Genomic DNA, 15667 nt, shown 5'->3' with positions numbered 1-15667 from the left:
TCAAACTCATTATAAATATCATTTAGTAATAATATACTTATTATATATAAAATGTCATTTTATAATAATAAAAATTATGTAGTATTGCCCTAAGATGTGATTTGCTGTTATATGAAATGACTTCAGAGATTGTTTTTTAATTCCTATGTCTGTTTTTCCACAAGGTCAGACAATCAACATTTGTTCTTTTGTTTTTCAGTGTGCCTCCATACCACCCCCCACTTTATAATCTGCTATGGCCTAATAAACAATTCTATATTCTTGTTAAACTTGTGTTTAGATTAAGAATAAAGTTTATCAGTGTAAGAACTTGAAAAGACTGCCCAAGAATATAATTTACATGAACTTTTTGCCCTCTTTATTTGGCCATTCAGAAACCTTTTTTCTTTTGTGAATCTTAATTACAGAATTATGGAGTTTGAGAGTTAAGCAATATTGATGACCATCTAATTAAATCTGTAGAATTGTTATATTCCTAATAGATTGGAATTGTGGACTTAGTAGAGTACACCACTTAAATTCTGGTGTTTTTACATCTGAGTAATAATAAATATTGAGAGCTTGTTATTTGGAAGTACCCTGGAATTTTAGATCTCCTCTGAAATGTTAAATATGATTTAATAAAATGCTGTTGCTTTAAGAAGTCCTATAATATTTTCTAAATCATGTTTTGTTAATATTTTATAGTAATTGTTATTTGTTATGCAGGAAGATGAGAAATTTTTGTCTGAAGTTTTTGCACAGTTAACAGATGAAGCTACAGATGATAATAAACGACGTGAATTGGTAAGTTATTGATTCTTAAATGTTTTAAACAGCTGAAGTCAAGAGCCATTATTCTCCTGGTATAAATCCTTTTTTGTTGTTTTTTTAAACCAAGGACTGCTACAAAAAATTATTTTCCAGCAGGAAAATATACTATGTTGTATTTCACATTGTCATAGAGATTGAAGATATCAGATCTAATCAAAGTGATTCTTCTCATAATTCGATTCTAATTTTTAAAATTATATGCTTGGGCATAAAGTTTTGGTTGGGTTTTTAAAAAAAGCTATTTTCAGGAAAAAAGGTTTGCAGAAGAGAAATTACCATGACAGGTTGGATTTGGACAAAGATAACTGAAAATAGAAAACAGAATATCATAGTCATATTTTAGTTCTGTTTCCTCTTCTAAGGAAAATAACTTTGTCCTAAAAAAGAAAGAATAAAAATGACTAATAGGAAATCGAAATTCAAGATAAATAAGGAGGTAGTAAGAATGTACCTAATTACACATGGCTAAGTTACTGTACCCAAATGAACTACATACCAGATTACTGAGACAACTGTCTAAAGGACAGAGAGAGAGAGAGAGAGAGAGAGAGAGATGAGCAAAGCAAAGTATGATTAGGTGGCTTTGGAACTAGTCAAATGGTCAAACCCCCAAAATAATTATTAATTGTTCCAGGTCAACTTGGTAGATCTCCAGAGATCTCTGCCTAGACTAATGCTTTTTAACATTTTTATCAACATTTTAAATAAAGGTAGACATGGCATGTATCAAACCTGCAAATGGCACAAATTTGGAAGAGGTAGCTAATTACAGTGGATGACAGAATCAAGATACAAGAAGATATTAAGAAGTTGAAGAGTCAAGAAATGTTGTGCAACTGTTCATTCAGTAAAATGGATTTTAATAGGGATAAATTATATCAATTTCTCACATATGGATGCATTCCTTTATAATTCATCTGAAAGAAATCTTGGAGTTTTAGTTAACTGCAAATTATCAGTGATTAGAAGGCTTCATTAAGAGATATTGTGTCAGGCGGCTAGGTGGTGCAGTGGATAGAGCACTGGCCCTGGAGTCAGGAGTACCTGAGTTCAAATCCGACCTCAGACATTTAATAATTATCTAGATGTGTGGCCTTGGGCAAGCCACTGAACCCCATTGCCTTGCAAAAACTAAAAGGAGAGAGAAAGGGAGGGAGGGAGGGAGGGAGGGAGGGAGGGAGGGAGAGAGAGAGAGAGAGAGAGAGAGAGAGAGAGAGAGTCTAGAACTAAGAAAGTAATAAGTCTGATGTTAAACTCTGCCCTGATCAAAGTCTTAAATTTAGTTCTGGGCACTACATTTATGAAAGTATAGTTCTATGTTGGATTGTCTTCAAGTGTTTCAAGATCATGCTATATTGTGATTGATTAAAGAATATGGAAATTTTAATCTGAAATGGGATAGTTCTGGTTGATCATGATAGCTGTCTTCAAAATTTGAAGGGTTGCTATGGAAAGAGATGATTAAACTTGACTTTAGCAGATAAGAATAGATAAACATTGTAGAAAGCTTCATATGTATATATAAGGAAGTTACAGAATTAGCCTGATTTAAGGAAAACCTTAACGCTAATAAACTATTAAAAAAGAATTTGATTGCTTGGGAAGGTAATGATTTACTTCCCCTCCTTAGAGATCTTTTAGTAAAAACTCAATAGCCACTTTTTGAAGAGTGAATTCTTATTTATGAATGAGTTAGTATAGATAATTTCTGAGGTGCCTTCTAACTTGATTCTCTATGTTATATATATGTAGTTAAATGTAGAAATATCTTTAATATTGGAAACATAGATTTTTCCTAACTACAGAGTTTGAATATATCACAAATAACAAAGCTAAAAATAGTTTAATAAAATTGGTTCCTCATTAATAAAATGAGGGGCTTGGACTAGACAATTGTTAAAGTCCCTTCAAGTTCTAGGTTGTGATTCTAGAAGTCATAACTATACATTCACTCATCTAATTAAATTGTTTTGATTTTACATCGTTAAGACTGGGGTTTAGGGTGGAGGGAGTTAGGGAAGATGACATTATTTGACTCATTTGGCATTGATGGTTTCATTTTCATGTGTTTCTTTAAGATGCTTCAGAGGGGGTTTATTATCTCGAGGACTCTTTCACAAAAGTCCTTCTTTGATGCTTCAACCTGGTAGAAGACTGTGGCAGTAGATCACAAGCCAGTGTACTGTATGAGGAAATGGCATTGTCATTAAAAAAATAAAGTTAGGAAGAATGCCTTGACCTGAACAAAATTTACAGAAGAAATATTTGCAGGAGGTGATATAATTTTAAAGGCATTCAATCATTTTTCAAGATAGCTCAAAGAGGGAAGATTATGAAAGAATACAAAAGATCACAGACAGTGGTTTATCTCCCCGCCCCTGCAAGACAACCAAAAAGGTATCAGCAACTGACTTGTATGCCTAGTTTCTCATCTCTATAATCTTTATGAAAACGGTCTATACTTATATTGAAGTGTTCTTGATAAAACCACCAGAAAGAACGCTTTCACGACTATCTTTCTGTAGCACACCACTTGTTTATGATCATATAATTGAGATTAGTCAAAAATATAAGACTCAATCGTGTCTATTTTTTGAAATATTTAAGTTGGTAGAAGAAAATACAGTTTTGGAAGTTTTTCTCAAATTTCCTCAAATGTTAAACATCATATACATCATATACATAGACAATGACAGACCTAAGTATGGAAATAACTTATTTCAAAGATAGACTGAGATCCATCAAGTGCATCATAAAATAGACAAATATGTTTACCTAAAATGTCTTTCAATGTCATGAAAAGTTACCTAGAATCCAAGTAAAAGAATTTCCAGTTGATAAAGTGTTCTAAGTCCTCCCTTTTTATTGATAACAGCATATTAAGACCTAGAATACTATCTCAAAAACCTGCTTAAGAAACTCCACAAAAAAGAATTGGTCTTAACCATCCATACTGTAAAAATCAAAGCACATAAATGCATTCTATGCCCAGAGAATTAACGAATCTGAGTTAAAAGGTAGGTCAGAGACAGTCTGAACAGTCAGTACCTAAATAAGAATCTCCTTTTCAACAAGCTGATAATTTTTTATCTAAATTTTGCTTAGATGTAGTCTACTGACTATGAATAGCTCTAATTGTTAAAGTTTTTCCTTATGTCAACATTAAATTTGCTTCTTGGCAGCTTTTAGTTGTCCTGGTTCTGCCCACTGTTGCCCTCAGAATAAGCTTAAAACTTCTCTTCCATACAATAGCTGCTCAGATTCTTGAAAATAACTATCGTGTCCCTGCTAGGACATCTTTTTGTTATCTTAACACCTTCATTTCCTTCATCCAGTTCCCATATGATGTGATCTTTGAAACCTTTCTGCATTTTGATTGCCTAACCCCAGGTGCTTAACTGTTTTCCTTGCACGAATGTATGCAGAACTGAAAATAATACTCTAGATGTAGCTTCACCAGGGGCAGAAGTTCTATCCTCTATCTATTCCTGGATACTATGCTTCTCTTAGTTTACTTCTACCCCCCACCCCCACACACACACAATCTCTTATGTCATTCTAATAGAAACAGAAAGTTATGAACTAGGCAGTAGTAGAGTTAGGTGTATTTGAAACAAGTAGAATGACCTACTCAAAGGGTAGTCATTGATCATTCCATGCCAACTTGAGAGGGTTCCTCCAGAGTGCCTCAAGGATCTCTATTTAGTTCTGTGCTATTTTAAGATGAAGTTTAAGAAGGAAAAATAAAAAACCTCACATGGATTAAAAACTGAACTAATGCATAAAATAGGACAAGTCTAATTAGACAAGTTTATTCCCCTGAAAGTTGTAATAGACTACAAGCTCAATATGAATTAACATATATGGTAAAGGATTTCTTTTAGTCCTGGGTGTTATCCTATTAATTGGAACTGTTAATGTCTATTCTTTGGGTATGACCATTGACTTTTCTAATAAGTCCAAATCTATCTAGCTCTAATATTTACCTGGTTCATTTCAAATGATAGTATTATGTAGCACTTACTTTGTACTCTTGAGGGTAGGTCCTTTTATTTATTCCTGTTTTACAGATAAGGCAAATAAGGCAAACAGGATAATGACTCACTAAGGGTCACACAGTTACTTAGTATCAGGCACAATTTGAACTTTCTGACTCTATACCTGCTCTCCATCCATTGTGCCACCTGACTACCTATCATTCACTTTCCATTAAAATAGCATAGAGGACTGTGTAATGCTTTATTAATGTCTGGGTAAAACTGATACAATATATTCCCCCATCAACTGGTATAATCTATCAAAAAAGGAAATGAGTTTGGTCTAGTGGAGTCTGTTCTTCTTGAAACTTTACTAGCTTTGTGATTACCACTTCTCTTCTGAGTGGTTTGCTAACTTCCTTTAAATATATATTCTAGAATTTTGCCGGGAATCCAAATTAAGTTCACAGAATTATCAAACTTAGTTTCATCAAATAAAACAAACCAGTGATAGTTATACTTCCTTGGGTTTTTGTTCCCTTTCCTGTTCTCCAGAGTCTCGGACAACAGCTTAGAAATTGTATCAATCCACAAGCAGTTATTAATACCAGACCCTAACGATAGAAATCTAACAATTGGCTTCATATCCTGGGTTTTAATTCATTTAATTCTTTTAATTCATTTGCTCTCTTATCTATCCCCCTATTTATTTTGAGTTTCAACTATTAGCCATTTTTTATTTTGTCTTAAATAGTCCACAGATAATTCTCCTGACCAGAGAAAATAAGTTTTGCAGTTCTGCCTTCATTTAACCTTTTCTAAAGACTACTAGAAAAAATAATTTTGTTTACTTTAGCATTCCTAGTCAATTCAGTTCGTTCTAAGCTTTCATATTCCTGATGTTTTTGTACTTTTTGTGCCATGCTTTTTTTTAAGATTTTATTTAGAGTTTTAAAATTTTTCCCCTAATCTTACTTCCCTCCCCCCACCCCACCCCCAGAAAACAATCTTCCAGTCTTTTCATTATTTCCATTGATCCAAATTGAATGTGATGAGAGAGAAATCATATCCTTAAGGAAGAAACAAAGTATAAGAGATAGCAAGATGAGACAATAAGATATCAGGTTTGTTGTTTTTTTTTTTTCTAAATTAAAGGTAATAGTCTTTGGTCTTTGTTCAAACTTCCCAGTTCTTTCTCTGGATACAGATGGTATTCTCCATTGCAGACAGCCCCAAATTGTCCCTGATTGTTTCACTGATGGAATGAACAAGTCCATCAAGGTTGATCATCGCCCCCATGTTGCTGTTAGGGTGTACAGTGTTTTTCTGGTTCTGTTCATCTCACTCAGCTTTAGTTCATGCAAATCCCTCTAGGCTTCCCTGAATTCCCATCCCTCCTGCTTTCTAATAGAGCAGTAGTGTTCCGTGACATACATATACCACAGTTTGCTAAGCCATTCCCCAGTTGAAGGAAATTTACTTGATTTCCAATTCTTTGCCACCACAAACAGAGCTGCTATGAATATTTTTGTACAAGTGATGTTTTTACCCCTTTTCATTATCTCTTCAAGGTATAGACCCAGTAGTGGTATTGCTGGATCAAAGGGTATTGTTGTCACACCTTTTAATCCAAATTCCGTTACCTACACTTGGTTTCATCTTCTGAATTTGTCTTTTCTAAAAATAAATCTTCGATATCTTCTTTACTTTTTCTTCTTTTTTATCAACCAAATTTCTCAGTACTCCTTTCTTTCCCAAAGAAATACCTATCATAACAAAGGATTTTTTTAAAAAAACTTTTTATTGATTTCTTTTGTCTCTTATCATAATTATACTTTCCCTTTCTCCTTCCCAGAGTCAACCTATATAACCAATAGTATTTTTTAATAGAAGTGAAGGAGAATCAGTACAACTGACTGCACATGTTTTCACATGTATGAATGTGTGTGTGATTCCTATGGACTCCTATTTTCTCATATCTCTTCATTTTTGTCTTGATCTTCTATGATATTGTGACATTCAGTTTTTATTTTTTAATGTGTGGTGGTTCTTTTCACTTTCATTGTTGTAGTTACTGTGTATATTACATTGTCTTAGCTGTGCTTATTTTACTCTGCATCAGTTTGTGTAGATTTTTCTTTCCATTTTTCTTTGTATTCATTATACACATTTTTAAAAGCATAATGATATTCCATTCTTGTACCACAATTTACATAGCCCTTCCCCAATAAATGAGCATTTTCTTTGTTTTCCATTTCTTTGCTATTATATAAAAAAATATTGCGATATATATATATATATATATATTTATATATATATATATATATATATATATATATATATAATTTTTTTTTTTGGCAAGGGAATGGGGTTAAGTGACTTGCCCAAGATCACACAGCTAGGTAATTATTATGTGTCTGAGACTGGATTTGAACTCAGGTCCTCCTGACTCCAGGGTCAGTGCTCTATTCACTGTACCACCCAGCTGCCCAAATTGCTAGAAATATATTGGTGTATATAAGGACTTTTTTCTCAACAATGGCTTCCTTATGGTATAAGTCTACTACAGAGTCTGGTCCAAAGAGCATGGATATTTTAGCCACTTTATTTGCATAATTTCAAATTGTTTTCCAAAATGATTGTGCTATTTCACAACTCCACTAACATGTCCTTAATGTTGTAGTCCCTCCAAATTGACTTGTTTTTTGTTTTCTTTGCCAATTTCCAGGGTTGTTTTGGTTTTTATTTTTTTTGTGTGATGATTTGGAGCATTTGTTCACATGATTTTACAATTCTTCATTTGAGAACTTTTCATATACTTTGATTACTTCTTTATTGGGAATAACCATTAGTTTTATAGATTTTTTCTTAATTGTTAATTTTTCTTAATTATGTTTCTTGAATACTTCAGAGAAATTTGATAGAGATTTTGTTTTACTCATTTGACCACTTCCCTTCTTAATCTAAGTGCATTAATTTTCTCTGTGAAGTTTTTCTGTTTCAAGTAACTAAAGATATCTTCTCTTGGAATTGTCTCTCTCTTTTTTAGTTAGGGATACATCTCCTGTTATATACCTGTAAGAGGTATATAACCTACTTTTCTAATAATTTTTATAGTATATCTTTAATATTAAAGTTTCATAACCATTTAGAATGTATTATGGAATAAAGTAGAAAGTGCTGATTAGGTTTAATTTCTGCCAAACTGTTTTCTAGTTTTCTCAACATTTTTTATCAGAATAAGGAGTTTTCTACTAGGTAATTTATTTTTATCAGGTTATCAGTCACTGGACTATTGATAGTTCCATTGTTTCAAAATCTCCTTTGTCTAGTCTTTTCCACTGATCTTTTGCTCCATTTTTAAAACTAATACCAAATGAGAATTTTTTAAGAGGAAAAGAAAAAGAAAATTCAGCAAAACTGATCAGGAACATCAAAAAATCTGAAGATATGTAATATTCCACATTTATGGATTCCCTTTGGCAAAGGACCAGGTTAGGGTAGGGTGGGAATGGATGATGTCTTATCTCTTCTTTGAGACAAGGTAATTCATTGTAATTTTTCAGTAATTTTTTACTATTTCTTTGTGGTGTTTCTTTCCATTGACATATTGTATATGTTATTCTCCTGACTCTGTTTCCCTCTTTTTGTGTCATTCATGTAAGAGTTGTCATGATTTTCTGTATTTAACAAATTCATTATTTCTGAACAGCATGGTTAATACTTCATTATATTCATAGACCACAATTTTGTTTTAGCCATCCCCTCAGTTGTTGGGCATCTACTTTGTATCTCATTCTTGCTATCCCAAAAAGGAATACTACAAACTTTTTAGTATTTCTTTTTGATAGTTGTCTCCTTGGAGTATATGCCTATAAGTAGAATCTTTGGATCAAAGTTGAGTTAGTTGATTTGCATGATTCCACAATTCTTTCCAGAATTATTTTGCTAATTCATAGTTTCTTTAGCAATGAATTCTTACGCCTTTCTTCAATTCCTCAGGCGTTGACTATATTCATATTTTTTCACCTGTGCCAGTTTGCCAGTTCTGAGGTAAAACCTCATGATTATTTTGATTTGCCTTTCTCTTTTTACTAATGATTTTTGTAATTTTCTCCACCTAATTGTTACTACTATGTAATTTTTTTTTATAGTTCTCTTTTTAAATTCTACATTGGTTGTGTAAATTCACTGTCCATCTGCTGCTTCTCTGCATAACGTTTTTATGATTCCTTGGAATTGTTTCTTTTTGTCTCTTCAAAATGAAAATTTTCATTCTTAAGAGTTTCCCATCCTTCCTAAGCTGACTTCATCCATAGAATTTTAGATTGAAATGTTTGCCTTCCTTTCTCTGAATATTTGAAATCTGTTTCACTAAAATCTAGAGTTCATGTTTGACTTCTGGTTTTCTTTTCCATTTTTGTCATAAATTCTAAGGTAAAGTTGTCACTTCTCTGCAAGGGTTTCATCATTTCTATCCTAGTAACCAGTTTTCCTTCATGATATGAATCAGATCCAGAAGTTGTTCCCTTTTCTTGGTTCTTCTACTTTGAAAGATAAAATTATTTTTAAAAAATAAATATAATTATTAGCTTCTCTTGTTACAAATAAAGATTATTATTATTATTATTATATTTTGGCAGAGAGAGAGCCTTCAAAATATCTTGATAATAGAAGTCTCTCATTACTACTATATAAAGCCTGTGTGTTAGCCTTGTATTTCCTGACTTCATCTGTTTCTTCTTTCTAGGCATGTGGTCTGTTCAGTTGTTATGAAAATAAAATATCTTAATAAAAGTAAAATACTTTACAAATCTTAAAGCAGTGTTTAAAATGTCAGCTGTGATTATTATTAAAACAGGAACTGAAAACCCAGAGAGATTCAATGATTTACCTGGGGTCACACAGCTAGTAAGTATCCAAGGTAGGATTCAAATCCAGGACTTCTACTCACAAACCATTTCCTCTACCCACTAGGGTCATGTGTTCTCCCCCAAAAAAGTAAATGCAATCTTAGATTTGAGGCCTAGTGCCAAAAATAATGAGAATCATAGGATCTCAAGTGTAGAGCTGTACACCCCCCCCCCCATTTTTATATCTCTGAGTTCAAATTTGCCACCTTAAGTTTTGACCTCTAGTTTACTTTTCCCTGGATATTTGTTGGTATACTTGTATATAAATATCTCAGGCCATGAACTTTATTTCTATCTGTTGGATTTGATTTCCTGGGATACCTTCTGGGTTCCTTCACTTATTTTTTCAACAGTTTGGTGATTTCTTCTTTCTCTTTGATTTAAAATCCTTTGATGGAATTTACAAGGCAGGCAAATGTTATCTTCTTAGTACTTTATACATCTCATCCCTTGCCTCACATTCATCATTTCTAAGTATTTTTAATATGGTCCAAAAACCATCTTATTAACCAGCTAATTACTTCTTAAATCTACTATTTCTTCTGAAATCCTTGCTCACTTTTGATTGGTGGCAATAATTTTTTAAAAATGCTACATAAACTTCTAGAAGCTTCACTTTCTTCCCCAGAAGTGAATGTTGCTGTATGAGTCTTAATTTAATTGAAATTAAGACCTGTCCAGAATTGAGCAGGTAGTAGTTATTTGGATGAGTTGTTTTTTGGAAAGTAAGATGTGTTTTTTTTAGTGATGGCAAATTGCTCATTTTCGCAAAGACCCATTTCTTTACCACTTGTGAATTCTTCTGGCGATGATGAAATACCACATAGGATCATAGGATTGATTACTTTAAGGATTTTTTTAGTCCGGTCTTCTCATTTCTTCTGAGAAAATTTTATCTTCTAGAGGTCAGGCACTGTTTCTTTTTTTTTTTTTTTTTTTTTTTTTGCATCTGTGTTTAGCAGCTAGAAAAGAAGGCAAGCACATAACACATTTTTAAAATGCTTGATCATGGATGATTATCTGGAGGCCCTGGGATATGATGTGACTTGCTCAATTCTACACATTTAATATTTATTAAAACAGGATTGCAAGCCAGGCTTTTGTGCAAGAAGTGGCACAAAAGATTATGGTGAAAAAGTAAAAGGAAATAACAGTCACGTGGTAGTGAGCTTGAGACACAAAGTGGACAGCTAGAGTGGTCCATTAGTACTACTGAGACATGAAAATAATCAGAAGGCTTCTAGGATGTTGGGTGTTTCACAAAGGACAGTAATATACATTGGTATTAGCAGTATACATATGTATGAAATTATGATCCTCCAGCATGTGTTTAGGACGATTCGTAATCTCACAAGCACAAAGTACAAATAGTTCCCATCATACAAACACCAGACTTTAACACATCCTGTATGTACAGATAGTTGCCCCTCTCTTTCAATTTAGTTTGTCTTAGAGTGGCAAAAATTTTGTTGCTGTTTTGGGAGCAATTTTACAAAAAAATTAAAGCACTGGAAATGGGGGTAGCTTAAAGAAGGGATTAACTAAAGGGGTAACTTGTTTCTTCCCAACATAATATATCACACAGTAAATTTTTAAACACATTTCTGTTGTTCTGCTAGAAATTTAGATTATAAACATCTTTTTAAAATACAAAATTCCTTGGAGATATACACACACACACACACAAACTAAAGTATCATTTAAAACATCAATACTAAAGCAAATATTTCATTACCTTTAATATTTTCTTTCTCCCTAATTAATGGTATTTAACTTTCAGTCAGCTATACTCAGTAAAGACATTTTATTCAGTAGCAAAGGAAAATTTGGTGAGATTTAGTATAGGAATTCATGTTCAAACATGTTCCCAAGAGGGAGGAAACTTTCTTGAACTTTGGGAAGGGGTACAAAGATGAAATTTACTAATTTCAAAAATTTTACAAGGTCTAATATTGCATTCAAGAAATAAGGAGAAAACTTGCTTTTTCTTCCTGCACACAGTATGGACTCTTGTTCCCAGAATTTCAGTATTTCAGTTCACATACTAGTTCCTTAAATTATGTGATCCTGGTCATTGGTCTACTTTTTTCCTAGATTATGAGCTTTGAGCCTAAGGCTTCCAGTTTACGAGTGAGCTTTTGGAATACAATTCCATTTGCAAATTGGAAACTGCTAGCATATTGTCCTTAAGAGTCTACTAAGTCATGGATTTGTCTACTCTGATGTCTATTGTAGATTAATGATCAGCCTAAACAATGAAATATTTATGTAGTAGGCTTCCTTTTAAACATTTTTAAAATTATGCATCTATAGAATGTTATTACCTACAGGAATTTTAGGAATCACTTATTTTAAGCCCTCTAATTTTTATTGAGGTTTACAGAGGTTAAATGACTCACTCAAAGTTAGATCTAGTAAATATTGGAGTACAGTCTCTACCCTAAGTCTTCTGACTTTCAGTCTATTTTTTTTCATACCACTATACCACAATTATTTGCTTTACTTTAGGATCTAACCATCAGATACTTATTTATTTATAAAAAAAAAAAAAGATAATAGTTGCAGAGAAAGACAGTTGATGATGCTTGCTCCCAGCAGCTGTGATATGCATTATGGAATGCATTTATACCACATAAGAGATCGGTTTTGGTCTAGAAGTATTATGCTGAGTTCCCTTTACTGTAGCAGACCACATTCCAGTGAGCTCTAGGTTGTCTTCATACATATCAACTTACTATGGTTTCTCACTTTACAGGTTAATTTTTTCAAGGAATTCTGTGCATTTTCTCAAACATTACAACCTCAAAACAGGGATGCATTTTTCAAAACTTTGGCAAAATTGGGGATTCTTCCTGCTCTTGAAATTGTAATGGTAACTATATAATTTCTTCATATTTTTGGAAACTGTTAATTTGTTTTATTTAGGTTACAGATAAAATTTATATCATCACCATCTTTTGGATATAAAGTAATATTGTAATCCTAGTAATTGTTTGACAAGTTTTTACAGTTTCAGGGTTTTTTTTATTAAAATTGCAACTTTTAGTGTCTGAATAATTTTGATAGGGTGACAGATTAGGGATGAAACATTGAATATCCTCCAGGGTAGCAGTCATAACCACCAGTCATTAAATAGTTTAGTGATAGAAGCACATACAATTTCCCACAGTAGTTTCTGGAAGTATTCCCAGGGACATCCTGGGAGGAAAAAATGCAACTAAGGAAGAAGATAGACACACCCAGGATAAAAGATCAATCTTGGAAAGACTAGTAATTTTAATAGAGAGGCTACTAACTTCAAAATTTTTTTATGATTCTGGAATGGGAAATTCAGAAATTCTGATTATTTTATTATTTAAATCATTAAGAATTCTTGGTGAAAAATTTCCCACCAAGAAAGATTTGCATCATAGAAGTTGGCTGGAACACTAAGACATTATAAAAATTACCCATGGTCCCAAAGTTAGTATGTCCTAGTTGTAAGACTTGAATTCAAGTCTTCCTGACCATGGGCCTATCTCTCTATCCTTTATGCCATGCTACTTCTTAAATTAAAGAATATGTGATTTAATTATTTGAATATTTGCTCTTTTTATGTTAATAATGGAAAAAATTAAGAGCAGGAAATTTCTAGGAACCTGGGGTTAGATAGATAGTGGGGAGGAGCTAAGTATTTATACATTTATATAGCCACCTACAATGTACAGGCACTGTGCTAAGTGCTTTTACAAATATTATCTCATTTGAGCCACACATCAACCATGGGAGAGGTAGGTGTACTATGATTCCTGTTTTACAGTTGAAGAAACTGAGGCAAAGAGAGGTTAAGTGATTTTTCCAAGATCACAAGGTAAATCCTAACACCAAGCCTAGAATTCTATCCACTGCTCCATAGGTTATCTTGATGGTGAGGACAGATGTGGTGTAAATTCTTAGTGGAGAAATGTTTTTTTCAATGCAAATCTGCCACTGTTTTAGTCTGCCACCTTTTAGTCTTAGAGATTTACTTAGGGCCACTGAAAATTTTAATGATTCTTCCTGGATTACAAAACCAGTATGTGTCAGATAGAAATTGAATTCAAATCTTCCTTATTCTGAGTCTTACTTTCTTATCTGCTACGCTATACTGCCTCTCCTGAAGCTAATTATTACATATGTTCAGCTCTAAAGATTTGATATTTATGGAAGAAGGAAAGGGAAGGGATACATAATCACGAAGTAAATTCAGAATGACAGGGTGATGGGAGCAATAGAAATTATCATAACAACTTTTTTTGTTTTTTTCCATATTGGATTATTCAAGTACAATACAGTGGCTGATTTTTCTCTCAGTGCAAAGAATAGTGTACAAACTATAAATAATAAGTTCAGTTGTTATATTATACTATTTTACAAGGTATATCTTAAGTAATCAGATTTTTCTTTTATTCAGGGAATGGATGACTTACTGGTCAGGTCTGCTGCTACAGATATATTTTCTTATCTAGTAGAGTTTAGTCCATCCATGGTCCGAGAATTTGTTATGCAAGAAGCCCAGCAGAGTGATGATGTAAGTAATAATGTTCTTGTTAGATAGTATTACCAAAGATTTATTCATATAAATTTACTGAGCATAAGAATAGTCAGTCTTAAATATTTTAAAGTACAATAAAACTTATAAGTAACACATTATTTGAATAGATTTATTTTATTTTCATTTTTTTAGGTTTTTGCAAGGCAGTGGGGTTAAGTGACTTGCCCAAGCTTGCACAGCTAGGCAATTATTGTCTGTGGCTGGATTTGAACCCAGGTCCTCCTAACTCCAGGGCCAGTACTCTATTCAATGTGCCACATAGTTGGAGCCTTTTCAACTCTGGAACCATGCACATGGATTGAATTCAGTCCATACTTGACCACCTAAAAGAAACCTCAGGCTTCTTTTCTCTAATTCTTTGGTTTTTTTATATCCACATCATAAAGCCTGGGTTAAGGGTTAGGAATTATTTAAAGCTTAGTTTTGCCTTATGTCTAGGATCTTTCCAAAGCAAGGAGAGTAGAAAGGCACTCAATGTATAAAATTAATAACAAATGGGATAAGGGATAGCTAGATGGAGTACCGGCCCTGGAGTCAGGAAGACTTGAGTTCAAGTCCAGCCTCAGTCACTTAATAATTACCTAGCTGTGTGACCTTGGGCTAATAACATCAAACTATGTAAAGTCAATAAAAAAAAAATGAAGTCTTCATTTCCCTTTCAAACTCACTTAAATAAAAGCCAATAGGAATATATCATTTTCCTCACTGAAATTTAAAAAAAAAAAACTGAGATGAGGGGCTAGGTGACTTCATTTTTTTGTCGACTTTAAGATAGTTTGATGTTATTAGCTAGGACATTAAAAGATAGCTGTGCTCCTTCTAGCTTTCAGATTATTTCAACCTTTATAATTTAGTAGTAGGTCTTGAATTGAATGTATTACTATTTTTGTTGTCTTTAATTCCAAAGAATATTTACTAAAAGCATTCTTTTAAGGATTTAAAAGATTGACTTAGATGTTTTCATAAGCTTTTTCTGTAGTCATTTCTGTTTGTTTAAACTTTTTAATTTTTGCTTGGCCTCTTATGTAGAAAATACAATTATTTGTTTTATGTTCTTGAAGGCTTTTGTAATTTTTTTCTTCAAATGAGGTGTCTTTGATACATAATCTGCCTCATTTGATCTGTCCCTTCTTTGAGTGACTTCTATTTTGATTTAATATAATTTATTAGGAATACCTATTATGCATATTCTCTGCCAGTATTTACTGATTTATTTGATGAAAGACATTTAGCATGTTATAATTTGCCAGTGTTTTCTGTATATATATCTCTCTCTCTTTAACTTTTACTTAGAATCATTCAAGTTGAATGATATAGTTTCTGTTTATCTGTAGGTCATATCTCCTTCAATGCAGGTAAATAGTGCTGAAGTTGTAGTACTGTTGATAGCA

The 15667-nt window shown here is 32.8% G+C and overlaps 1 protein-coding gene across 1 annotated transcript in view; it reads left to right on the top strand.

The window, feature by feature from the left end:
* The window catches only part of PPP4R3B (protein phosphatase 4 regulatory subunit 3B), a 77120-nt gene that overhangs the window by 37672 nt on the left and 23781 nt on the right, over positions 1-15667 (top strand). Inside the window, 3 exon segments of the mRNA XM_074206437.1 lie at positions 709-786; positions 12459-12575; positions 14136-14252. Of these exon segments, the coding sequence (XP_074062538.1) occupies positions 709-786; positions 12459-12575; positions 14136-14252 (312 nt within the window).

The sequence above is a fragment of the Macrotis lagotis genome, chromosome 1, assembly GCF_037893015.1.
Source record: "Macrotis lagotis isolate mMagLag1 chromosome 1, bilby.v1.9.chrom.fasta, whole genome shotgun sequence".
NCBI classification, from domain to species: Eukaryota; Metazoa; Chordata; class Mammalia; order Peramelemorphia; family Peramelidae; genus Macrotis; species Macrotis lagotis.
The sequence above is the reverse complement of the archived record's forward strand: the minus strand, read 5'-3'. Positions and strand labels throughout refer to the sequence as shown.